The sequence below is a fragment of the Vulpes vulpes genome, chromosome 3, assembly GCF_048418805.1.
Source record: "Vulpes vulpes isolate BD-2025 chromosome 3, VulVul3, whole genome shotgun sequence".
NCBI lineage: Eukaryota > Metazoa > Chordata > Mammalia > Carnivora > Canidae > Vulpes > Vulpes vulpes.
In genome coordinates this window covers 106,145,817-106,171,544 of record NC_132782.1, presented here as the reverse complement: position 1 = coordinate 106,171,544, position 25,728 = coordinate 106,145,817, and the positions used below count along the sequence as shown (strand labels likewise).

General features: G+C 52.0%; 1 protein-coding gene across 4 annotated transcripts in view; it reads right to left on the bottom strand.

Moving 5' to 3' along the window:
* LITAF (lipopolysaccharide induced TNF factor) overlaps window positions 1-25,728 on the bottom strand; it is a 61,530-nt gene that overhangs the window by 5,634 nt on the left and 30,168 nt on the right. Inside the window, exons 1-3 of one of the 4 annotated variants that reach the window (XM_072753847.1) lie at window positions 24,806-24,906; window positions 3,673-3,897; window positions 551-707 (exon numbers count right to left, since the gene is read on the bottom strand). In XM_072753847.1, the coding sequence (XP_072609948.1) occupies window positions 551-707; window positions 3,673-3,892 (377 nt within the window). In that variant the 5' untranslated portion in view covers window positions 3,893-3,897; window positions 24,806-24,906. Of the gene's footprint in view, window positions 1-550; window positions 708-3,672; window positions 3,898-6,972; window positions 7,430-19,504; window positions 19,598-24,805; window positions 24,907-25,728 lie in introns of those variants that run through there. The other 3 variants (XM_072753846.1, XM_072753849.1, XM_072753848.1) reach the window with 3 other exon arrangements.

The window sequence follows — 25,728 nt, the reverse complement described above, 5'->3', positions numbered from 1 at the left end:
CTGGGGTCCTAGGATCAAGCCCCATGCCGGGCTCCTCACTCAGCAGGGAGTCTGCTTCTCCCTCTCCCTCTGCCTGCAGCTCTCCCTGCTTGTGCTCTCTATCAAATAAATAAAGTCTTAAAAAAGAAAAAAACTTCAAAGAGATCGCTATCAAGTATTATAACGTGCACGTTGTTCAAAGCTTCTCTCAGAGTCAGGCAAACATCATTATCATTAACTCGGTTGTGAAATCCTTCCAAAAAAAAAAAAAAAGACACTGCTCAGGGTATCACTCGACAGATGTAGGGGGCTGCTGTGCTAGGCCCTGCATGCAGGGAGTGGTCTGAGCAGGCGGAGGGGGGACAGCAGCTTCTAGGTGCTGATCGGCTCAAGAGCAGTGGTTCCCAGCAGGGAGGGGTGGGTGCCCCGGGCATCAAGGGCAGAGGTCAGGGGGTGCAGCTTGCCATCCTGTGGTGCTGGGGACGGGGGTGGGGGGGCAACACAGACAGATGTGATACAGATTGAGAGGAAGGAGGAGGAGCCTGGGGTCCGTGAGGGCCCCGGGACTTACCCCAGCAGGCACAGGCTCCCGCAAGAGAGCCAGGTGAGGGCACCGGCATTATAGGACAGCTGGGTCACAATCATCTTGTTGCAGGAAGGACAGCACATCTGGATCGGACGGTCAAAAAAGGAGATGGGCTGCTGCACGTAGACGGTCTGCACGGCGACTGGCAGGACAGGTAGAGGCGATCGGTGAATGAGGAGAGCATCCGCTAGACGACCCGGGATGGGGGTGGGGGCTGGGTCCCCACAGGGGCTGGAGCGCCCACCACTTGCAGGAGCCAAAGGGTGGACGCCACCCAGGTGCCCGCGGACAGGTGAGCAAATGGCTAAGCACAATGGGATCTACCCATGCGGCAGAGGCTCGCTCAGCCTTAAAAGGACACCCTGACCCGCGCTCTAACACGGATGAGCCGTCAGGATGTTGTGCTGAGTGCCACGAGCCAGGCACAGGACAAGGCCTGCACGATTTCACGTATGGGAGGCACCTCAAGTCATCCAATTCACAGAGGAGATGGTGGGTGCCAGAAAGGGGTGGGGGGGCAACGGGGAGCTGCTGTTTACTGGGTCTGGAGGTTCAATTTTACAAGATTTAAACATTCTGGTTGGGGGGGGGGCTGGGTGGTGAAGTCCTTGAAGCACCTGCCTTGGTTTGGTCATGGTCATGATCTCAGCATCCTGGGATCGAGTCCCGCATCAGGCCCCCTGCACAGCGGGGAGCCTGCTTCTCCCTCTGCCTCTGCCCCTCCCCCTGCTTGAGCTCCCTTTCTCTCTCCCTCTCTCTCTGATGAATAAATTGTAAAAATAGGGGGATCCCTGGATGGCTCAGCGGTTTAGTGCCTGCCTTCGGCCCAGGACATAATCCTGGGGTCCTGGGATCGAGTCCCACATCGGGCTCCCCGCATGGAGCCTGCTTCTCCCTCGGCCTGTGTCTCTGCCTCTCTCTCTCTCTCTGTGTCTCTCATGAATAAACAAAATCTTTAAATAAATAAATTTTTAAAATATCTTTAAAAGTTCTAGAAAGAGATGGTGGTGACAGTTTCAAGACCACTTGAATGTGTTTAATGCCATTCAACCGTACACCAAGAGACGCTAAATTTAGGTGACAAATTTACCTTATGTGTGCTTTACCAAAACATTGGCAGATTTCCAGCATTATCATTTGGGGGGCTTGCATGCCCCTGACCCCCTTGCCACATGAGATGGGGAGAAGTTCCTGGAGCGGGGGTCTGGCTCAGCACAACCAGGCTTTCAAACTCACTGACCACAGAATCGGGTGGGGAACTTACTGCCAATGTTGCCAATGCAGGTTCCTGGGCCCTATACCCACCCCCAGCCCCTACCGCTGAGACAGGCTGAGTCAGCAGGTCTGGGGCAGGGTCCCCAGAAGGCTCTTTAAGCTCCCTGTGTGGTTCAATAAAGGTGGTCTGCAGATGGTAATTCCAGAAACAGTGATATGATGGGGTTTTAGCCTCAATTTTCTTCATCCATAGATTAGTGGTTGCCAGGGGCAGGGGGGATGGGGAGGGGTGGCTAATGGGGATGGGGTTTCTTTCTGGGGTGATGGAAATATTCTGGAATTGGCGCCGATGCCTGCACTGACACCACTGCATCAGACACCTTCAAAGAGTGAACCCTATGGAGTTAATGGGAATTGTATTTCAATTTAACTCTTTTATTTTTTACAACTGGGAGTAACACGGTTGCTGCCAGGGTCCCATGAGAGAAGGATAGTAAAGAACCTGACACTCTGGGTCACAGCGAACCCAGATCAAACCCTCGATGAAACACTCCCCTCCTTTCACACACGGCTCCTGACTCCTTAATAGGTCCAACTCCCCAGTGACAGGGCTGGAGTTGGTACCAAGCCGGGGAACACTGGCCCAGGCTTTGCAACGAGTCCGGGAATCGAGCTGATACATGAAACAAAGATATAAAATAGTGCTAAAAAGAGCAAACTATGTGAAAAACATGTACAGGCGTTCCCGGTTACCAGAGGAGAGCCCAGAGTGATATAAATCATGAAGTCCTTAAGCATTCAGAATGTTTTTGCGTTTTGGCAAAGTTGCTTAAGCTCATATTTCTGTCAGAGTGACTCCCTTTTGTTCCTCTCTGCGGTGCTGAAATGCCGTTTCTATAATCTGTGTATTAGGGGAAATTAATTATTGTCCTAGCTCTCAGAACTTAATTGTCCTAGAAAGACCTAGGTAGTCTTTCCTTCCAGAAAAAGCAGTATTTGAGCATACTATAACACCTACATGTAAACTGTATAAAAGTCTTTTTTTTTTTTTTTGGTGCAGAATGAATTTTTGATCAGAGCATGATGAGTCTGAAGTCACTCTGTTCTCTTTTGTGTGATAGCGTCAAAGTTACTCGAGCCGGGGACAAGAGCTCACTTTTATCAAATGACTCCTCAGAGAACTTCATTTCATCGGAACAACCCACTGAAGGAGTCACCTGATGAGCCCTATTTTACAGGAGGGGAAACTGAGTCACCAGGCAGTTAGGTGAATCCAGGCAGTCTGACCCACTGGCCTACTCTCTGAGCTGGCTATTCCCTCCTCGGCTGCTTGTGATACTGAATCACCTATGCACCTGCGTGCACCTGGGCACACCTGAGCGCACCTGGGCAGCGGGAAGTCCCCAGGGATAAGGCCATGAAGAAGTAGCTAGAAGACAGGGAAGCAGGCTGGGACAGCACCTGCTCAACCAATCCTAACTCCCAGTTGTTTCTGCTCCTTCTCCCACTCCAGCCCTGGCCTCGGGGGCAGGGTCTGTCCCAGGGAGTGCCAGCAGGAAGGGAAGGGGCCTTTGAACGCAAACTCCCATTCCCCAATTCCTCTGGGATGACTGGTGGGCAGTTAGCACCAAAGGATCGGTTTGTGGCTGATGTGGGAAAGCTCATAAACTGTGCTTTATTGGGGAGAAGACATGAGCCCCCCACCCCCACCCCAGAGGTGGAACCCAGAAGACTAGAAGTGACATTCCAGGGTGAGGGGTCAGGCCAGACTGGCACTTCACTTGGACTTTAGGCAGAGTCACCTCTGTGGCTCCCCTGATTCTCGCAGGGGCCCCAAGGCCAGGGTGGAGGGTGAAGGAGACAGGTAAGGGGGCGCGGGAGATGGCACGTACTTGCATTGGCATTGGGGACGGGCACTGGCTGGGTGTAGTAGGCTGGCGGATTCATGCCTTTGCCATCCGGGCCCGTCACCAGCCCCGTGGTCGGCCCTGGCGCAGGGGCAGGAGGCATAGGGAAGTAACTATTGACAGCCACCGTCTCTTCATAGGATGGGGGCGCAGTTGGCACCGAGGAAGGCCCAGCGGCCGCCTGGTAGGATCCTGGAACAGACATTTTACCTAAAGCAAAAGCAGAATACACCAGATCAGAAATGCAAGTGACACCTCTCTCTCTCTCTCTCTTTTCCATACCAATCTTCCCAATTTCTACCAAATGGAAAATAGGAAGAAATGGCTTGTGTGCAGCCTTGTCCAAAAACCAGAAAGGGAGTTAGTGTCCCTCCTAGACCCAAGCATTATCATCGTAACGAGGGATTCCCTAAATAAAGCTAAAAGGTAAACAGTTACAACCAAAAATCATCAAAACCTAGAAGGTCCCAAGGGCACACATCGCCCCAATCAGAGCAGACGCTTCTCTCCTGGCGCTTTGAAACTACCAACCAACGACGGCCCCGTCTTTCACATCAAGTGTCATCCTCTCCTCTTTAACCACTTTGGGTTTTTTTTTTTTTTTACTAAAAGCATCTTAGGTGCCGGAAAAGACAAAGGTGTTCCAAGTCAACCACAAACTATGTCACTGTATCTGTGAATATAGTGGGGGGCGGGGGGGGGGGGGGCAGAGGAAGTCAGAGGGCAGAGAGGCACCCGGTGGGATGCCATCTACACCCAGTTCAGAAGCAGGCAAAATGAGTCATGAGCCACCAGTCAGGAAAGCAGTTAAATCCTGGAGGGGTGGGGAGTGGTGGCTGGAAGGGGTGGGGTGGGAGGTGGGGGGGTGGAGGGTGTTCTAGGGGTTGGCCCTGTTCTTATTCTTCATCTTGGGGTAGGCTTGGGTGGTATGCACACTACGTGAAAATCCAAGTGATACAATGAAGATGTGTGCACTTTTCTGCTTATATGTTATTTTTTGAAAAAGTAAACACACACCACACACACACACACACACACACACACACCAGCTTCCATTTTGCAAAAGGAGTATCAGAGCAGCTAGGCACGTATTTCCTTCTATGAGGCCAAAGAAAGGGCCCCCTCGCCACTGCCTCCCCCTACCCCACCCCAGGGTGGGGGGCAGAGCTGATGCCCGCCTAGAATTACGTGGCCTGTACCCAGGGTGTGTTCCTGTCTGCAGCCCCGTGCTCAGCAGCCCCAGGGCAGCTGGAGAAGGACACAGAGCTGCCCTTTGTATGGCTCTGTTTTTCTAAATGGGCAGGGCTCACGCTGCCTTAGAAGATCCATTCAAACCTGCCTCAGGAGAAATAGGGAAATGAGCTCCCAGGGCAGTGTGCCACGGTCCGGGGCTTAGGCCTCTTCCCCCACATGCTGCCCCCATGGGAAGCGGAGGCAGCAATTAACTCTGCCAAAGGGAGAAGGGGAGACTCCTTGGAGGAAGCTCTGCCTTTAAGCAGAGACCAACAAAGGAGAATGAGATCTCCAGGTGGAAAGAGAGGTTCCACCTCAAAGGGGAAGGAGAAGCATGGGAAAGTGGACACATGTAAAACAAAGTCAATAAATAAAGCTAGACAGGTTGGGGCCGGGTTGTAGAAAATTTGAGAGCCCTATGGAGGTGTTTGGGCTTTATCGAATAAGCCTGCCAGATGGAACCTTCTGGAAGGATGGAAACCTTCTCCTTTTGGGCTGTCAATATGACTGCACGCGCACACGTCTAATACTGCATGCAAACTGTTGGAAAACTTACATAAATTTACAGAAACTTACCTAAGTTTTCCCACATCTCCAAGGGGCACCTTGGCTATGTGAATCTACTTTTCCAAGAGCAAATTTAATGAGTTCTGAATCTATATCAGGCATCTCTGACAAAATATTAGCATCCAATTTGGGATCTGATGTCAACACAAAACACACCCTGGATTTTGAAAAACTGTAAGACATTCACGTGAAGTACTTCATTCATAATTTTTTATACTGACTGTACGTGGAAACGATGATATTCCAGATAGGTGGGGTTAAGTAAAATGTGTGTCTATGCACTTTTTAAAATGTGGCTACTGAGACGCCTGGGTGGCTCAGCGGTTGAGACCCTGCCTTCGGCTCAGGGTGTGATCCTGGAGACCTGGGATCGAGTCCCACATCGGGCTCCCTGCATGGAGCCTGCTTCTCCCTCGGCCTGTGTCTCTGCCTCTCGCTCTCTCTGTGTCTCTCATGAATAAATAAATAAAATCTTTAAAATAAATAAATAAATAAATAAAATAAAATGTGGCTACTAAAAAATTGTTAAACTGCCTCTGTGGCTCACACTTTCTGCTTCTACAGGTCAGCAGCACTGTGGAACAAGGGGAGCCATGGAAGGTGATAGAGAAGAGGAAAGGTCTGACCCGAGAAAGTGTAGATGGAGCAAGTCTGTAAGAGAAGCGAGAAGCAAACCTTGGAAGGCCGCCATGCGTGGGTGGAGGGGATGGCGGGTGGCTGCTATGTTCAAGTCGAGAAGGGACCGTTAATCAGGAAGGCAGAAGGGCAGCTAACGAGATTGCAGGGCATCTTTGTGCAAACGGGTCCGGGGTTTAAAAAAAAAGAATGATTGTGAAGGGGCACCTGGGTGGCTCAGCGGTTGAGCGTCTGCCTTTGGCTCCGGGCCTCATCCCAGGTCCCAGGATGATGAATCCCGCATTGGGATCCCCATGGGGAGCCTGCTTTTCCCTCAGCCTGTGGCTCGCTCGCTCGCTCGCTCTCTCTGATGAGTCTCTCATGAATAAATAAATAAAATCTTAAAAAAAAATGATTGTGAGAAGCGGTTATGGTATGTTGTCAGTTTCCTCTGACACATGGGAACAGAAAAGCAGAAGGAGGAAAGGAGACAAGAGCACAAACAGCAGCCCGGGACACTTCATTACCAGGTTCACCCCCCAAGCTGGATGATGTTCCTTCCCCTTGAGCTCCAGGAACCATTTCCTCCTCCTCCTTCTCCTCCCCCTCCTCTCCCTCCTCCCCCCCTCCTCGCCCCCCCCCCCCCCCCACTCATCACCACCACCACCCACCTCCCCGCAGCTGCTTCTGGGCCCGGCCTGCAGACTCTGGGCCAGTGCAGACTCTGGCTGGGGCCCAGCAGGCCGCCTGGGTGCTCTGGAGGAATTTGCGACCTCACCAAACGTCAAGGACTCGCTGTCCCTTCCTGTCTCAGGAAAGGCAGACAGACCCCCGGCTGCCTACACAATTTATTACAAAAAACTGACTCACAACAGAAAACCGCAAGAGCCGAGAACACCGGTCGGACAGAAGGCCTAAAATAGCTCGGTGCGCCGCGGTTTGCAAGGGCGGCTTGCAAGGGGAGCGCTCCGGGAGGGGGAGAATGAGGTCCTGGGGCACCCTGAATTGTGCAGAAAAAAGTTTGAGTTAAACCGCTTGGGAAACCATGACTCAACTCATGCCTCCACTTCAAAACCTTTGCTCCCTCCTCCCAAAGTGACCAAAGGCAGCCAGAAGCTGTGTTGTCAAGAGCCAATGGGGAGGGTTTGGGGGTGGGGGCCTCCTCTCCTCTCAAGGAAGGAAGGGCCCTCGCTTCTGGAAACCCAGGCTGGTTATCGTGCAGGCATCACTGGTCTCCAGGCCACGGCCTAGTTTCCGAGCTTCAGGACGCCGCCTCTTGGGAGCATTGCTGTTGTATCCAACAGCCACGTCAACACGCTTAGAACTCTGAAAAGGATACAAGAGCAACAGGGCTGGGGGAATAAAAGCAAAACAAAACCCATAACCAGCTGGTCTGAAGGCTTTCTATAGAAATTCCAAAGCCTCCCTGCCCCAGGCCCCAGGCCAGGAAATGCCACATCGCTTGGGCCTATTTCTCTTTCTTTTTCTCCCAAAGCTCCCCCATTTCTTTTTAATTTGGTTTCCCCAGGGGGCAGGAGGCCCACGCTGTCAGTGGTAAAGGATCCGATCAACCTGCCTCCACCTCCGGGTCCTCACCCCCCAGCGCTCTCCCGGCAAGTCTCTCACCGCAACACCCACACGCACAGACATGCACACCGTGGTGCAAGACACAGAAATAGACTACACGCGCGCACACACACGCACACGCTCCCCGGTCAGTACAGAACCCTCCAGATCAGGCCACCTAAGTGCTGCGGCGCGAGCACAGTTCCATCTAATACCCTGTGGGACAAACAGCAAAGCATCTCTGGGTTCCACACAAGAGCCAAGAGCGGGGCCACATAAAAGCACAGCCTTGAGAATGCCTTTGGCGACAGTGGCCCTGGGAGGTTGGGGCAGTGTCTGCGGTGCCAGGTTGTCATGGTTACTGGGAGCCTGGGGGGGGGTGGATAAAGGAGCAAACGAGGGGCTCTCCCTCCTCCCTCCCCACTTGGGTTATTAGGCCCCTGAGTGGCTTTTCTCTACTCCCTGCTGGAAAGGACACATGGAAGGCGATCTTCCACCCAAGTTCTCCCCACCCCCACCCCCCAGTCCCCCCAGAGATCAAGGAAACGCTCAGGGTTAGGGAGCTAGCTGCGCGATGCCCATCTCTGAATGGCTCTGCCATTAGCCACTTCCAAATGCTTCCAAATCCGCAGGCAGGCATTCCAAACCCATTGTTTGAACCAGAAAATGTGACCAGGGCTGCCTCCCTGGGCTTGTATTGTAGCCTTTGCAGCACCAGGTGACCCCAAGACAGGGCTCAGCCCATGGCTCTGCTGCTACCTTCCTGAAATTCTCAAGACTTAGGGAGCTGGGCCCCCAGGTCACGCAGCCCAGGGTGACCGCAGGTCACAGGAAAAAGAAAGGAGGCACAGGTGATGCACAGAGATGCATTCCTAACAGCGAGACGGGATGCGGACCTGGAAATCTCACGATCCTGGCCCCCATCTTCTCACCTGTAAATGCGCCCCTTGGAATCCCAGGGTCCCTAGCTGAAAATTCCCTTTGCTCCAAGTCTCCACCATTTCCTCCACCAGGGAGCCTCGCTCTTAAATGGGCAGCGAGGGAGAGACGGGATATTTATTCCTGGGCTTTCAGGACCAAGTGTGGCAGTTGCTCGTTCATCCAACCCAGGTATAAAGAACAGGATTTCTCCGTCTTGTTTTCATTATAGCTGCCTCCACCACCACCACCACCCCCCTTTGCCCCCGAGGAGAAAAATTAAATTATATTTAAATTTAATTAATTAATTTAAATATAATTTAATTTCTGCCTAACAAGAGAAAATGAAATACTAAGAAATGAGATTTCGTTGGAGAGGGCTGAGTTTGGGAGGGCCACACACCACTGTCATCTCTAAGACTTCTTCTTTCTTTTCTTTCTTTTTTTAAATTTTTTTTTTACCTCTCTCCTAACCCAAAACTGACTTTCGCTCCCCTGGGTCCCCATTGAGAATGGGAGAGGGAGGTAGAGGGGATGAAGTATTTGGGTGCCAGGGAGTTTTTCAAATCACCATCCCTTAGTATGCCCAGAACGTGTCTCTCCTTGACGTCATAAATGCAGTTGTCCAAACAAATTTTAACCTTTTACTGACCAAGTCCTGAGGTCCCTTATACTCGTATGTTCTTTTCCGACTATGCCCAGCTCACTCACAATTTAACCTAATGGGCCGCAACCAAGGGAGGTGGGCAGGGTGAAGGGGCCCAGCCCGGGGAAGACGGCCCTCTGCCTAACGGGCCCACGCAGGATCGGACTGGCTGGTGTCCACTCCCTCTGCAGCCAGCGTCCTCTGAGTCTTGAATCCGCATGCAACCTGCTGGATCCTCATGCAGGAAACCGAGGGGTACTATGGGTACCAGATAACCAGGCTGTTTTTTTCTTTTTTTAAAGATTTTATTTATTTATTCATGAGAGACACAGAGAGAGAGGCAGAGACACAGGCAGAGGGAGAAGCAGGCTCCCTATGGGGAGCTTGATGTGGAACTTGATCCTGGGACTCCAGGATCATGCTCTGGGCCAAAGGCAGGCACCAAGCCGCTGAGCCACCCAGGAGCCCCTAACCAGGCTGTTTGAACCTTCCTTGAGACTCTTGGGAGTCCAGAGGTCCTGGGGTGAGCAAAATCCCCTACCCATCAACTACTCCCCACCTCTGCCCCCAGATTCACAACTGTGTTAAGATGAACTGGCGCCAGGCTCTGTACTTCACACCCTCACATGCGTCACCCCACACAGTCCTCACACCACTGAGCGAATCACTATTACCATCCTCCCATCTCACACACGAGAAAGCTGGGAGGTCAAGCTGCTTGTCCAAAGTCACGCAGATGGAGTAGGGAGGGCTAGGGTTTGAACACCTCCCAGGTCGGCAGACACAGACACAGTCAGCAGCCTTGTTTTGCACACCTTACCCCCAAATGAAACGTGAAAATGTTTGATCCACACATTGGAAGGCCTTCCTCTCTCTCTCTACTTCCCTTACATGTGTAAAAAGATGCATTTACTGCAGACGCTCAAGCCAGGGTGAAAAAATACCTATTGTGGATTCCAACTGATTTTCTCAACTGATGACAGGTCATGATCTCAGGGTCCTGGGATCAAGCCCAGAGTTAAGCGAGGAGTCTGCTTGAGATTCACTTTCCCTCTGCCACGCACCCTCCCCGACCCAACAAAAAATAAATCTTTAAAAACAAAATTAAAGTGCTTCTTTAATAAGACCAGGGAACCCAGGACCTTAATATCAACCAAAAGCAGATATCCACAAAGCTCTTCCTTCTCATTCTGGAGGAAAGACAGACAGAAGGGGAACCTCCCTGAGATACAATGCAAGTCCGAAGCTGCATAGTTAAAGGACCTTGTGGTGCCAGGCGTCGCTGCCACCTGCTGTAACATCCAGGTGGGAAAGGCAAAGCCCCTTGCCAGCAGAGTCTCAGAGCAGCTCAGTCCCAGCCTTTTTTTTTCTTTTTTTTTTTTTTAATTTTATTTATTTATTCATAAGAGACAGAGAGAGAGAGGCAAAGACACAGGCGGAAGGAGAAGCAGGCTCCCTGTGAGGAGCCTGATGTGGGACTTGATCCCAGGGCCCTGGAATCATGACCTGAGCTGAAGGCAGACGCTCAACCGCTGGGCCCCCCAGGCACCCCAAGCCCCAGCCTTTTAACGTGGCTCTGCTGAAAGAAAAGAAAAGTGCCCTCAAAATCCTGGAGAGAAGCCACGCTGTCAGGCCCTGCGATCCTCACATCCTGAGCTGAGATGAATGAATCGCTCCTGAGACCTCATGATACTGAAATAAACTCAGAGAGGCCTCGCTTTCAGCTGCAGATCTCTTCCTAAAAAGTTCGGCCTGAACGGTCTCGGAATTCCCTGAAACACCCCACCCCACCGGGGGCTGCTATTGTAGGTGTCCGCCACTGCTTTGGGGACCATCCTCCTGGTTCTGTGCCCGCACAGATGTGTGACCCATGTTTGCGGAGGTGAGCCCTGCAGTGCTCTGCCTGGAATCCTAAATTCCCGGGGAAGGGACTGCCCCCTGGGAAGTCTCTGACCTCTGGGAAGTCTGGCGACGGCCAGCACACCAGCCTTTCCGCTGCAGACTCAGCCCCGACAGATCGCCAGGCGAAAACGTGATGCCAAAGGACAGAAGCCAGATGCAAAGATCACACAGGGTATGAGTCCATTTCCATGAAATGCCCAGAACTGGACACCCAGAAGGTCAGTCGGTGCTGGTCAGGGGCTGGAGGGAGGGTGTGGGGAGGAAATGGGGGGGGGGGGACTGTTAACGGGCATAGGTTAACTGGGGTGATGAAATGTTCTGGGGGCGCCTGGGAGCTCAGTCGGTTAAGTAGCTGCCTTCGGCTCAGGTCATGATCCTGGGATCGAATCCCGCACTGGGTTCCTTGCTCAGTGGAGAGCCTGCTTCTCCCTCTCCCTCTGCCCCTCCCTCATTGTGGGCTCTCTCTCTAAAAATAAACAAAATCTTTAAAAGAAAGGTCCTGGAACTTGAGAGAGGTGATGTTTGCACAACAATGAGAGCGTGCGTGCTGCAGGCCACTGAACTGTACACTCTGAGATGGTGAATTTTATGCAATGCGAGCTTAACCTCAGTCAAAAAGGGGGAAATAAAGACATTGCTAGAAACCTCGAGCCGTAGTCCTCACAAGCCAAGGCCGAGCCTCCAAATTCACCACCAGGCTTATCAGCTCAGCCCAGCCTGTGGCTCCATTTACCTAAAACCAAAACCACTGGGGTCTTTTGGACGTGCCCCGTGCCCCCAAGACTAGAATGACCGAAGATCCTGAGTTGCCCGGGATGGAGGGGGTTCCCAGGGCACAATGAACCCCCACCCCCCACCCCGCCTCCCACTTCACCACCCACGATGCTGCACATCTTTGATGCGTCTGCAGCCTGGCTTCCATGTCCCCGGGCACGCTCTTGCCACTGCCCTGGCTTTCCTTCCTTCCCGGGAAAATTCCTCTCCACTGTCATCCTCCAGCTTGCGCATCACCTCCCCGGAGAGGTGATCTTTGGCCTCCCCAGGGGAGAATTAATTCCTGCTTGAACCTCTCTCCACCATGTAGAGATCAAGGGTGCCAGACTGAGTCTGGTCAGATGGCATGCCTCACGGCATGACTTTGATGCCTCAGTTATCCCATCCATAAAATGGGAACACTGGTAGTGTCTTAAGGCTCATGGGAGGATTAAATGAGTCCACTTGTAAAAGCACCCAGAACGGGACACCTGGGTGGCTCAGTGAGTGAGCACCTGCCTTTGGCTCAGGTCATGATCCTGGGGTCCTGGGATCAAGTCCCGCATCGGGCACCCCGCAGGGAGCCTGCTTCTCCCTCTGCCTGTGTCTCTGCCTGTCTCTGTGTGTCTCTCATGAATAAATAAAAAAGCACCCAGAGGAACGAGCGGCACGGAAGCACTGAGTATGTGTTAGCCGTGACTAGCACTTTGTCACAGAGCACTTTGTTTGGCTTGTCTGGCTTCCCGATCAGTCTGTCAGTCCTATGAGGACAAAGATTGAAATTTCTTAGAATCTGCATCCCTAGCACCTAGAACTAGGCTCAAAACATCACAGGTGCTTTTATTGAATGACCCACGGGGATGGAGGAGTTTCCCTGGATATGGGATTTTGGTGCTCACCCTGGGAAAGTTCTAGACAACCCAAGACAAGCTGCTCACCCTGACGCTTCAACAGATGTGGGGAGAAAACAAGACCCATCTTGGATGGCATCAAGACTCGGAAGCAAATGTAAATGGGAGGCTCTTATCCTAACACCTCTGCTTAGAAGCCGAGAACCGTTTTGCAGGAAGATGTTTATAAAGGACAAGCCTCAGTAACAGATGGTCTCCTGGTTCAGCTCAAGGTAACACGAGTATTTGGCCAAAGTGTCACCAAATACGCTCCAGAACTGGAGTCACTTAATTGGGTCTGAAATCCTTCATTTCCCCCAGGATTCCTGAGGAGAGTGGTGTTTCTCAACAGGGCACCCCGGGATGTCAAGGCGGGGAGATCGAATCAAGATGTGGGTGGAAAGGGAAGTGTGGAGGTGTGCAAACATGAACAAGATAGAATCAGAAAGAGAAAGAAAGAAAGAAAGAAAGAAAGAAAGAAAGAAAGAAAGAAAGGAAGGAAGGAAGGAAGGAAGGAAGAAAGAAAGAAAGAAAGAAAGAAAGAAAGAAAGAAAGAAAGAAAAAAGAAAGAAAAAAGAAAAAAAAAAGAAAAAAGAAAGAAAGAAAGAAAGAAAGAAAGAAAGAAAGAAAGAAAGAAGAAAGAAAACCCCACAATCTCTGAACCTCAAGATGGGCTCCTTTCTACTCCTCAATACAAGTTTATGTCACCGCTGGCATCCGCGCTCTGCAGCAGGTGCCCTGGTTTGTGCCGATATCTGCTCCTGGTTCTGCTCGGGGTTACCGAGGAGGGTGGGGAGGGGTTCATCCTGCGATAGTATCATCCATTCCAAATCCAGATTCATGGGCAGGCTCCTCACTGCCATCACCCCAAACTCACAAACACCTGTCCCTGCACGTTCGTTACCTGCTCCTTGGTGTGGCTCTAGAGCCACAGGGTCTAAATGGATGGTGTGTCATCCCTTCTCCAGAAATGACAATCTGTCTTTTGTCCACAGTGTCAAGAAAACTCAGAGGCCCTAACTATCCTGTGCCCCAAGATGCCATAAATGTCAGCAACCCCTGCTGCTGCGTGTAGACAGGAAAGCGGGGGACAGAGGTCACACCTGTGCTGGCATCTCCATCCCCAGGGCATGTTTATAACCCAGATACTCTTGGCAGATGAGGGACTCACAGAGTCTCAGGTCATTTTCCCTCCCTACTCCTATCCCTTTTTGAGATTTTATTTATTTATTTGGGAGAGAGGGAGAGAGAGCACAAGGGAGGGGAGGGGCGGAGAGAGGGATAAGCAGGCTCTCCGCTGAGCAGGGAGCATGATCCCAGGACCCCGGGATCATAACCTGAGCCGAAGGTAGATGCTCAACCCACTGGGCCACCCGGGCTCCCCTCCCATCCCTTTCTGATGAGATGACCACCAGGCAGCCCCAAAAGCAAAGAAGGACGTGAGGCCCGATGCTGAGAGGTGTCGTTGGGCAATGGCGCATCACGGGCTTCCCTGCAGAGTCTGGGCCTCGGAGGCCATGGCCAGCACCGAGCTCAGGGATGGGACAGGGAAGCCTGGTGCTCTGGATACAGTCACGCATGGGGTTTCCAGAAACACATGCATGCACTCCCCAGTCATTTGCAGGAGTGGGTGGGTCACTAGGCAAGGCACGGAAAGGAGACCAAACAGCTCAAAAGAAAATCGATATGATGGAATTCATTTCCTTTTTTTTTTTTTTTAAGATGTTTTTCATTCATGAGACACACAGAGAGAAGCAGAGACACAGGCAGAGGGAGAAGCAGGTGCCCTTCGGGAAGCCCGATGCGGGACTCGATCTCAGGACCCTGGGATCACACCCTGAGCCAGAGGCTGATGCTCAACCACTGAGCCACCCAGGCGCCCCTGGAATACATTTTTAAAAATGATGCAATTTAAAGGCCGGTCAAACGTTGGAGAGCAAGAAACTCTGGAACTAATAAGCTCCCGTGGTTCCAACACCACAACTCCGCCACTTCTGGGCGGCAGGCGTGAAGTGGGGCAGTCGCTCAGTTTCTCCATGCCTTGGTTTGCCCGTCTGGAAAATGGGCTAACAGTCCTCATACCTCAGAGAGGAGCAAGTGGGTGTGCTCAGAACCCCAGGCACGAGGGGGACTACAGAAGCGTTAGTGCTCATGACTCGGGGAAGCAGACAGGGACCGGGGAGGGGACCGCTTGGCCACTGTGGCTCAGAGGTTCCCACTGCCAAGATCCATGCGCAGACCCCACTGCACCACGCACTCCTGTTCTGGGGCCACTACCTCCATGGCTTTCCATGTTTGCCTAACCCCCCCACCCAGAATAGTGCCCCCTAAAGGCGTCCACATCCTAATCCCTCAGAATGTGTGAATCCCTTAAAGAGGGACTTTGCAGCTGTGTTTGTTAAGAGAGGAGGAGGAGGCTGTCCCCGAGTACCTGGAGAGTACCTGGTGGGCCCAACGTAACCACGAGGCTCCTCTTAGGAGGGAGGCAGGAGGACCTGAGAGGAGAGGAGGTGCTCCCCTGCTGGCTTTGAAAGTGGAGCAAGGGGCCACGAGCCAAAAAACGCAGATGCTTCTGGAAGCCAGGGAAAGGCAAGGAGATGGATGATCCCCAGGAGCCTCCAGAAGAAACGCCAGCTACACCTTGATTTTAACCCCGTGACACCCGTTTTGGATTGCTGACCTCCAGAACCGTGAGCTAATGGATGTGTGTTACTGTGGCCACTGAGCGTGTGGTAATCTGTCCCAGCAGCCGTAGGGAATGAACACACCCACCTCACCACTGGGTCGCCCAGATTCCCCACCTGTGGATTCTCGAGGGGGCTCCCCTCCCTCCCACACTGCTGCCCCCCTGCAGACCTGACTTCCTCAACCTCCCATCCTAAGCCCCAGGCATCTGTCCACCTGCCCTCAATTCACAAGCAAGCGCTTCTCTGACTCAAACTCCACTTAACCGTGTGAGTGTGGCCACCCTGGCATGCCTGCCATCTCCCCGGGGACTCTGCTCCAACAGCCTCCTCCACCTGCCAACCCTGCTCTCAGCTGGCTCCTCTCCTAAGAGCTCTTTGATGGCTCAGGTCTTCCAAGATGTAAAAACATTTTTGGCTCCTCTCCCCTCAGCCCGGGTGCTCAGCCCCTCTGGCTTCCTGCTTTTCTTCCCCATCCTCGGGATCACCCTCCACCACTACCCCCCAGCCTCATTCCTCCCTCAGCCACGACAACACTAAACCCACTTCCTATTTCTTGTCCTCTTCTCCCCAGGCTGGAGGGCCTTCCTCACTTGGCCCAGGCTTGCACCTCTGTCTCCTTCCCCATCAGTTCTCCCCCAAAAGGTCCCCAGGGACAGATGAGTGTGCACCCACTCCTCAACTGCACACCAATCAGGTTGACCCTGGCCCATCCAACTCCAGCGGAGTTGCATCACATGCAAAAAGATGCTCATCTCACTCGAGATGCAGTTAAAACGGTGCGGAGACAGGCCGTCAAGATTGCTATCAGTGAGAAATCACATGGACACCACACACTTGCTGATACGATCAGGGGCAAAAGTATGTGTCAGCTCTGTGGTCTTCCTCCCCCAACCCCTTGACCTCAGGCTCATCATGAGAAAACAACAGACAAGCCCAAAACCAGGAGAGTACTCCCAAAACTACCAAGGTCACGGAAAATAAGGAAAGTCTCAGAAACGGTCACAGACCAGAGGGGAATGAGACAGAACAACGAAATACAATACAATACAACGAGGATCCCAGGATCCTGGATTAGATCCTGGAACAGAATCCTGTAGGAAAAAGGTTTTCCTCTGAGTTCGAATAGTCTGAAGTTGGTTAAGAGGCAGGTATACCAACGCCGGTTTCTTAGTTGTGACAACCCTGATGTGAGATTTTTTTTTTTGGGGGGGGGGAACCGGATGGGGTAAGTATGTGACTTCTGTACTAACTTGACAACTTTCTTGTAAATCTACAATGGAAGGATCTACCAAAAGGTAACACACAGGAGACCTTCGAGCCAGCATTTCTTCCTCTAGGCATCTGCAGCCAAGATACCCAATGCATGGGTGAAGTGACAAATGACGAGCACACAGGGTTATTCACTGCAGCGTGGCCAGAAACCACCTAACTATCCATCGGCAGGGGACCGGGCAGATCGGTGATGGCCCGTCTATGTCAAGGGAATACACAACCACCAAAACAGAACAAGCAAGAGTTTTATGTGTGGAAATGCATCTCTCTCGACATATCACTGCATGAACAAAGCCCCAGAGTGTTCACAGCAGGCCATCATTTGGGTGTAAGGAAGAAGGATATACCTATCTCCTTATAGGATATATTAAAAATGTCTCAAAAGGATATATAAGAAACTGATTAACGGTGGCTTCCTGTGAGCGGGGACAGGGCTGGACCGGGAGATGCAGGAGGAAGGACGTTCTTCACCTACACTTCACTGGTCTTCTGTTTGTTTCTTTGTTTTTGTTTTTGTTTTTTAATATTTTATTTATTTATGAGAGACAGAGAGGCAGAGACACAGGCAGAGGGAGAAGCAGGCTCCATGCAGGGAGCCCGATGTGGGACTCAATCCCAGGACTCCAGGATCACGCCCTGGGCCAAAGGCAGGCACTAAACCGCTGAGCCACCCAAGGATCCCTGGTCTTCTGTTTGTACACTGAGCCACAGCAATATTACATAATCAAAAAATTAAATTAAGAAAAAATTCAATATAATAGGTTTATTCATTATAGCTTATTAAGTTTACAGGACTCAGTATTTATTAATCATAACATATTTATAATTAAATAAAATAAAAATTAACCCATATCTGCCTCCCATGTACTCCCACCTGTGGGTGAAATGATGTCATCACAGCCCTTTGTCCCGTGAACCATCTCAGTCACTGCCCAGCACCTGGCCTTTAGCTCCTCCCTGAGTGTTTGCAGAGTGATTAAAGCTTCTGATTACTTCTATTTGGTGAGGAGATATGTAAACTACTATTCTCACTATATCACCCCCAAATTTGAGACAACAATGTCCTATTTACCAATATAAAGTTCTTTCTCTTTGAATTTTGTGCTAGGACCCATTTTTTTATGCAGGGGATTCTGAAGGCTGATGGTTCATATGAGACTAGGGAGACACAGACCCTCCCTTGCCAGCCTTAAGGAGTCCCTCTGGGGAGGCAAAGTTAACTAACGTGGGGGAGATATGGGAACAGATCCAAAGGGGAAACTGAGTCCAGATTCTGAGCCAAGTGGAGGGTCTAGGGAACACAGGCAAAAGCAGGTCGGGGCGTGGGGAACAGCGTAGCTAGACGCACAGAAGCAGGCACACCTGTGTCCTATGGGGAACATAGCAGTTGGCCAGAAGGGTGGTGTCGGATCACGGGAGCCTTCCCATGGCCAAGAATCTGGCTCAGGCTGGACCGTTCACAGGGGGTCCCCAAACAAGGGTTCTGCTTAATTAACCAGCATCCCAAGAACAACATGAAAACCCCCAACTCCTGCCAAGAAAGAGGGTTAGATACTAAACTTTTTTTTTTTAATTTTTATTTATTTATGATAGTCACAGAGAGAGAGAGAGAGGCAGAGACATAGGCAGAGGGAGAAGCAGGCTCCATGCACCGGGAGCCCGACGTGGGATTCAATCCCGCGTCTCCAGGATCGCGCCCTGGGCCAAAGGCAGGCGCCAAACCGCTGCGCCACCCAGGGATCCCAGATTCTAAAAAAAGCCTCAAAACCTAGAATACAAGGAGAAACAAACCACAGCAGAAGCCAGGCAGCAACTGTCATCAGTATAAACACACATCAAAGGCCCAAGAGCCCAAAGCCAAGGGGGTCCCTCTCCCCACTCATGGCTGAACACAACAAAAACTCCAGCCTCGTGACTTCTGACACTGCTTCGTTCTGACTGATGGCTTTCTTCAGCATCCCTCCCCAAAAAGCACCTGAACTTTTTTCTAATATCGATCCCATATTTCTCTCTGCTTCCTTAAAGTCTACAAAGAATAAGAAGATGACAATGCCTGGGTCGCATCTGGTGGTTCTGTGCTGTCCCAGACTGCAGAAGGTCCAGCCTGTGGCTGCTGGCAGCTCCCACCCACCCCTGCCTTTGCTGTGTCAAAGCCTCTGAGCATGGGAAACCCGCACCCACAGTGTAAGAACTCTATGTAAAGTAAGAGTTACGAGTTTTCCTTGGGTGTCTCCTATGAGTAAGGTAAACATATTTGGGCGTCTGTCTTGATGATAAATATCTGTGTTACTCGGGAGTCTCATATTTGCTTATTTCCTCCATTCTGGCTATATTCCAGTTGACTGCTGGAATTATAACTGTCATGTCTTTGAAAATTATGGGAAACATCCACCTCGCCTTTAGCAAGCCTTTAGGTGAGAACAGGGTGGTAAACATTACCTACTGAATTCCCTTAAAGACTGCCCCCGTATGCCTGGCCTCACCTACACAATCCAGCCCTCCACAACATATGCTGTCCTCATGCGTCCTAATTGTTTCCTGTCTCCCTAACTGGACCATATTACACCCCTCCAGGGAAAGGACTGGGTTCTACACTTCTCCCGGGTCCCCAGAGGGCTTTGGGAGAGTGATGCCCACACGACATCCTCATAGAACAGAGATTTTATGCACATACACAGCATCTACACCCCATATACGATGGCAATATCTATCATGCAAGCTCTTTACAAGTGTGTATTTATTAAATATAGAAGACAAACCGTCCTTACAGAAGAATTCCAAATGGTGTGTGTCAATACCCCTCCCTCTCTCCATTCCTCTCTCCTGAGTGTGGGCTGGATTTAGTATCTTGCTTTTAAGGGACAATCTACAAAAAGACAAAGATAGGAACTTGGCAATGGGCAAACCTGGCAACCACCACCTCAACCTAGTGAGGAAGGTTCACATTATTAGCAATGTCTTGTGGATGTCAGATACCCCCCAGATGTCAGGAGAAAGGCATTTCCCCATGCCAATTCTTCACCCAAATCCATAACGCCAATGCAACCAGGAGAAGAACTCCAAGACAAACCCAATCTGAGGGACAGTCTACAAAATCTCTGACTAGTCTTCCTCAAGAAGTCATGAAAACAAGATGGAGACATTTGTGAGAGCAGAGGACGCTGGAAAAGGGGGTTAAAATGCCATGTGGTACCCGGGATGGGACCTTGGTACAGAAAAAGAATGTCGGGGGAAAACTGGTGAACTCCAAAACAGAGTCTAGAGTTTTGTTAATGGTGAGGCATCAGTGTCAGTTCCTTGGTTTGACGGTACTGTGGGGATGACGTGAGACATTTTTAACAACAGGGACACCAGGCCAGGGGTCCTGGGAACTCCCTGGGCTAACTGCAACTTTCCCACAAACTTAAAACTAAACTAGAAGGTGAACCAGAGCAGGCAGGCCTCACCCAAAGGCATTCAAGTTCAATTTTAAAAAACAAAAAAATTTTAAAGGTTTTTTTTTTTTAAGAAGCTATTTTTTTAAGTGTATTTTGGTTAAATGCAAAAGATGAAGTGAACCAGGGTTTCTAATTATTTCTAAGTGGAGAGAAGGAAGGAAGGAAGGAAGGAAGGAAGGAAGGAAGGAAGGAAGGAAGGGGAGAGATATCCCCAAACGTAAGTGACTGTATAGGCCTTGAGGTTTAAGGAATCTCCAAAATCCCTCCCAACTGGATGCACAAGGATGCCTGGCCACAAATCTCCCTTAAAACATTGATTTCAAAACTCTCCCAAAGTGGTTTTAAACACATGTGGGTGATAAACTGTTCTAAAAATACATCACATCAACACAGAAAAGGGCAAGGCCTTCAGAGAAGATAAAGCAGCTTTTTCACCACCAACTTAATCCTCCTTCTTAAAATCAGTTCTTTCAAGGAGAGAAAAGGAAGATTCTCCACTTCTACTCCCTGCCCCCACCCTCCAGCCCCAGAAAAGGAACCCAGAGACCAGTTCCCAATATTCAGAATATTTGCATCACTGAAATCACCCCAGGGGAAGAGGGATTCCTTCAGGAAAAAAAAAATGTAGGGGGGCAGGGGCAAAGGGCGCTCCTACAAATTGTCAGGATGCCTAAGAAGACAGTTCCATTTATACCCAATAATGTGAACAGAAGCGAAACCTGATTATAAAAACTCTAAAGAACTATCTGGCTTGTACACGTATTAAATCGAATATTGCTCAAAATTCTTAAACTAAGGGCCACTAGCTAGCAATCTTGAAAATACAAAAATACTGTGACGCTGTTTTTGTTGTAATGGAATTTAACCTGCCCACGGTTCTGAAAAATGTCCCAGGCGAATGAGTGGTGCTTTCTAAACTCTAGATTAGCATGAGGAAGAATTTAGACAAACAAGGAAAATGGGATCTCCAGCCTTCTTCAGGAAAGGAAGTGAGAAAACTGTACTACAGGGCTTAGGCTATTTGACCTCCATCAAATGCAAGTCCAAGCTACCTCAGTAAAAGCACAGGAGCTCATCGGAAATCTCAGAGAAATTATTTTCAAATGCCATGTTCTCTGAATTGTGTCTGTTTACACGGGCTGACATGCCCCACAAATCAAAGATAAAGTTACCACCATCCGAAAGCCAGGTTCGAATATGGTGCAAGTACCAATTACAGTGATTTGCGGGATGGAAAATCCTTCTACTGGGGAGGTGGGCTGCTCCCCGGGATCAGAGAGGGCGACTTCCCTCTGGATTCCTGGTGAAACCACATCCGCAAGTTTCCACAGGAATGATGAGTTTTGATGAAGCGACACAATGGGAACATCAGCAGGACTGCGTCGGGATGCAAAATTGTATGTGCCCTGATTACAGCTTCAGAAATAAACAGGCACCACGATAAAAGGCCAAGCCGCCGAACAAGGAAAACTGATGCTAACTCTTTGGTTCACAGGCTGAGATTACGCCCAAACTTCTTCTTTATCTTCCACGCTTTCTGTGATAGTGTTATTTTTTTTATATATAACTTTCAAAAATATCAATGCATCGCCTACAAATAACCCCCCTGGACTCAAGGTTAAGGCAAGTCAATGCCAAGCTCTTAAATTTACCTCAGGAACGCTGTCAATTCTAAAGTTCCATGACCTAAGTAATAGATCTTTTCTATCCTTCTCTCGCTCAACTTAACACCCATAAGGAAGAAAGTGATAAAGGAGGGAGTGCTTCAAGTTTTTAGGATCTCAGCGAATGAACTTCCTGCCTCAAACTCTCAATGATTCCTTTCTTCTTTTTTTTTTTTTTTTTTAAGATTTATTTTTAAGTAATCTGTCCCTCCCAACACGGGACTCGAACTCACAACCCTGAGGTCCCGAGTTGCACGCTGTTATCGACTGAGCCAGCCAGGCTCTCCTCTGTCGGTGTCTTAACTAAAGCCTGTGAAACTACACACAGTTCTACTGAAGTCATGTGCACCCGAGGGACAACTATATTAGCCAAGGAAGTGTTGCCAAAGCGGCCCAAAATACCAACAGGGGTTGAAACAGTAAGAAGAAATTGCAGGGACCTAGGAAAGCACCACTCTGAGCACAAATAACAATTTTAAGGTTAAGAAAACAAATTCAGAACAGACCAGGGCAGGCCAAGTGGGCACCGAAGACATCATCAACATGTCTGTACTAGCGACAGGCAGAGTTAAGGAGGTCTGTCTACATGATGAGATGGACCACCTCTCCCACTGGGCTATTGTCATTGCAGTAAAAGCAAAAAGAAATACAGGACAGGTTGTACGTGGTGCCAAGGCTCTAGGACTTCCTCTTATGAGCCTTCTTTCTTTCACCATCACTGTAGCTCTGGGTTAATTCATCTTTGGTGTGGGATGCCTGGGTGGCTCAGTGGTTGAGCGCCTGCCTTCGGCCCAGGGCATGATCCTGGGGGTCCTGGGATCAAGTCCCACATCAGGATCCCTGCGTTGAGGACCCTGCTTCTCTCTCTGCCTCTCTCTCTGCCTCTCTCTCTCTCTCTGTGCCTCTCATGAATAAATAAAATCTTTTTTTAAAAATTTCATCTTTAAAAAAAAAATTCATCTTTGGTGAGACAATTTTAAGTTCCAGATGGGCACTAGCCCCTTCTTAGAGTGGTATCATACACGCCTCCATTCAGTAGGGGTGGTTAACAGCAAGAGTATGTACTGCTGATCTCTCTGAAAATTAACTTAGGTTGGGTTGGAAATGCCTTCTGGCTCCTCCCTCCAGTGGTTCCCCTTTTATGGTCCAACCCTCGTCTTGTCTGTGCCTCCTCTGAAGCTTTGCCGAGACCCTTCTGTGCCTCTGGAATGATGCTCCCCATATCCACCTGCCCCTTCTGCCACAGAAGCACAGGCCTCAGCTTTGCTACTAAACCCACTGTGACTATCCTGGCTCCTTGCTCACACCTCCCTCCTTCCCACTCCCCTCAAGATCCTTCCAGGCATTAGAAAGCACTGACTTTCTCACCTGCATGTGTCTCCCTTTTCAACCCACAGTGTAGACCCCTCAGGGCCAGGAGCCATTTCTCCTGTGTCTTTTAAAGGGCAAGGGTAGCACTTTGTTCCCCCACAGCCAGCCCATAAAGGGGACCGAAGGAGCAGAGGGAGGTCCACTCACCAAATTATCTAGTATTTTAGAGATCTACGAAATTGATCCTTTGTCTCAGATCAATCACCCAAGTCACTTAATCCACAAAAACACGACAGGGATACTTTTCCAAATGTGAATGAAAGCACCTATTCTTAATGCCTTGAAGTAACAGGAAAGAGGGAAGATGGGCCTCCTCCATACTAGGTATTTCTTAGAGAGGCTGGTGCACATTCAGATCCCAGACAAAGGCCGGCTTAGAGTTAAGCCAAGTGCGGCATAGGGTGTTTCCATGCCAGGTAGAACCAGTCACCTGCTCTCTGGATTCTGATCCAACTATGATAAAACCAAACACGGTGGTGGAGTCCCAGATACCAGCTCATGCCTCCCTTTACAATGGCAGCCAGGTTCGTCCTATTTTAAAAGAAGTACCCTGAAAAGGCTGGGGGTGGGGGTAGGAAGGTAAGCGAGGTAGTCAAGCATATACCAACACAAGCCAAGTCTTTCCTTACAAGGGCCCCAGGGGAACTGCAGGGCTAACCTGCCTTCCAGGCAGCCCCTGAACCAGCACCAGGCTACCAGGCTACCAGGCCAACCGGAGGGATTTACCCCTCTTGGGAAGCCGGGTGGGAGAGTCTAACCTGATGGGTTAGGAAGGGGAGGCCGGTGGCTTCCAGAAACTAGGTTTCCCTGAACACCAAATGTCAGTCCAAAAAGTAATGACATCCGCCCCATGAATCAGAAGCACAAAAGTGACCAGAAAACCAGTGAAGGTCCAACTGGCCTGATGCCTGGAATGTACCGCCCTTTCCAGAATATGCCCATTTCCCCATCTCCTGACCTTGACCAGGAGGTGCGGACACAACACCAAGCCCACCGCCCAGGTCTGACCTGCAGAGCAGAGGGGAGCGGCTCACCTGCCAGGCCTGGCGGGGGAGGGGTGATGCCCACCTCCGGCACCGGCAGTGGGCGGGCCCGGGCCACCCCTGCGCTCACCCCGGGCCCCCTGAACCCGCGGGGAGGCGGGCTGGCCGGCGCCACGGCTGCCTCCGCGCTCGGTCCGGCTCCCCCCCGGGGGCTCCCGAGGCGCCCGCGCGCCCGCAAAGGCACCGGCCCAGGATGGCGGGGGCGGCCCTTAGAAGCCGAAGGTCTGAGGCCGGCGTCCGGGAACTCTCCGGGGCGATCCCAGCGCGGGCGACAGGCCCACTCGGGGCCGCAGGGCGGGGACCCAGCCCGTCTCGCGGTCGGGGAAGCCGGCGCCGGCGGGCCCCGCGCGGAACAGCTCGGCCGGACCCCTGCGCCCTCCAGCCCGCCTCGACCCCCGGGGCCCGCGGGGTCGCCGCCGCCGCCCGCGCGATGCCCCGGGTCTCCCGGCGGCGGCTGCTCCCGAGCCCGGGGCCAGGGCTCACGCCGCCGAGCCCGGCCCCCGCCCGCGCCCCGCCCGCGCCCCCGCCCGCGCCCGCGCCCGCGCTGCACTCACCGCCGCCCGCGCCGCCAGTCGAGCCGGGAGGTCTGAGCGCGCGGTGCCGCCGAGCTGCGGGGCCGGCCGGGGGGCGGGGCGGGGTGGGCCGAGCAGGGGCGGGCCGGGCCGGGCAGGGGGCGGGGCCTGCCGAGCTGGGGCGGGGCCGGCCGGGCAGGGGCGGGGCTAGCCATGGCCGGGGGCGGGGCGGGCCGAGCAGGGGGCGGGGCCTGCCGAGCTGGGGCGGGGCGATCCCTGGTTGGGGGCGGGGCCGGGCGAGCAGGGGGCGGGCCGAGCCGGGCGAGCAGGGGGCGGGCCGAGCCGGGCGAGCAGGGGGCGGGCCGAGCCGGGCGAGCAGGGGGCGGGCCGAGCCGGGCCGAGCCGAGCCGAGCCGGGGCGGGCTGCGGGGCAGCTCCGGCTCCCGCCTCTCCCCGCTCCTCGCCCACCCAGCGCAGCCTGGCGGGGTCCCTGCCCGAGGTTGCCCACCCTCCGGGTTCTGCCCCTCCCCTCCGCTCCTCGGGACACCCCGCAGAGTACACCCCGACCCGGCTCACTCCCGGGACGCCCCCGCTGACCTCGGAGCCCCCCATCGTCCCGTCCTGGGTCGCCCCTTGGGGATTCCGCTCCTGCAAGTCGATCCCCTCCCCTCCGCGTCCTGATTCCCGCCTCCAGCTCTCCCCGCTCCCCTAGGCCCCCCATCTCTGGCATTCCTTCCTCCCGCCACCCTCAGGCAGCGGGGGCCCATCAGCCTCCAGTCCCAGGTCCAAGGTTCCCTGCCCTCCGTGGGGCGGCCTTTCTCTCCCCAGTACTCAGTCCTGCACATTCAGATGCATCCACACAGCCCGAAATACTCCGTGTGCCTTTGGGCAAGTCACGCACTCCTCTGGGCCTCGGTTTCCTGTGTATAAAATGGGCATAACAGTACCTGTCTCATAAAGTCTAAG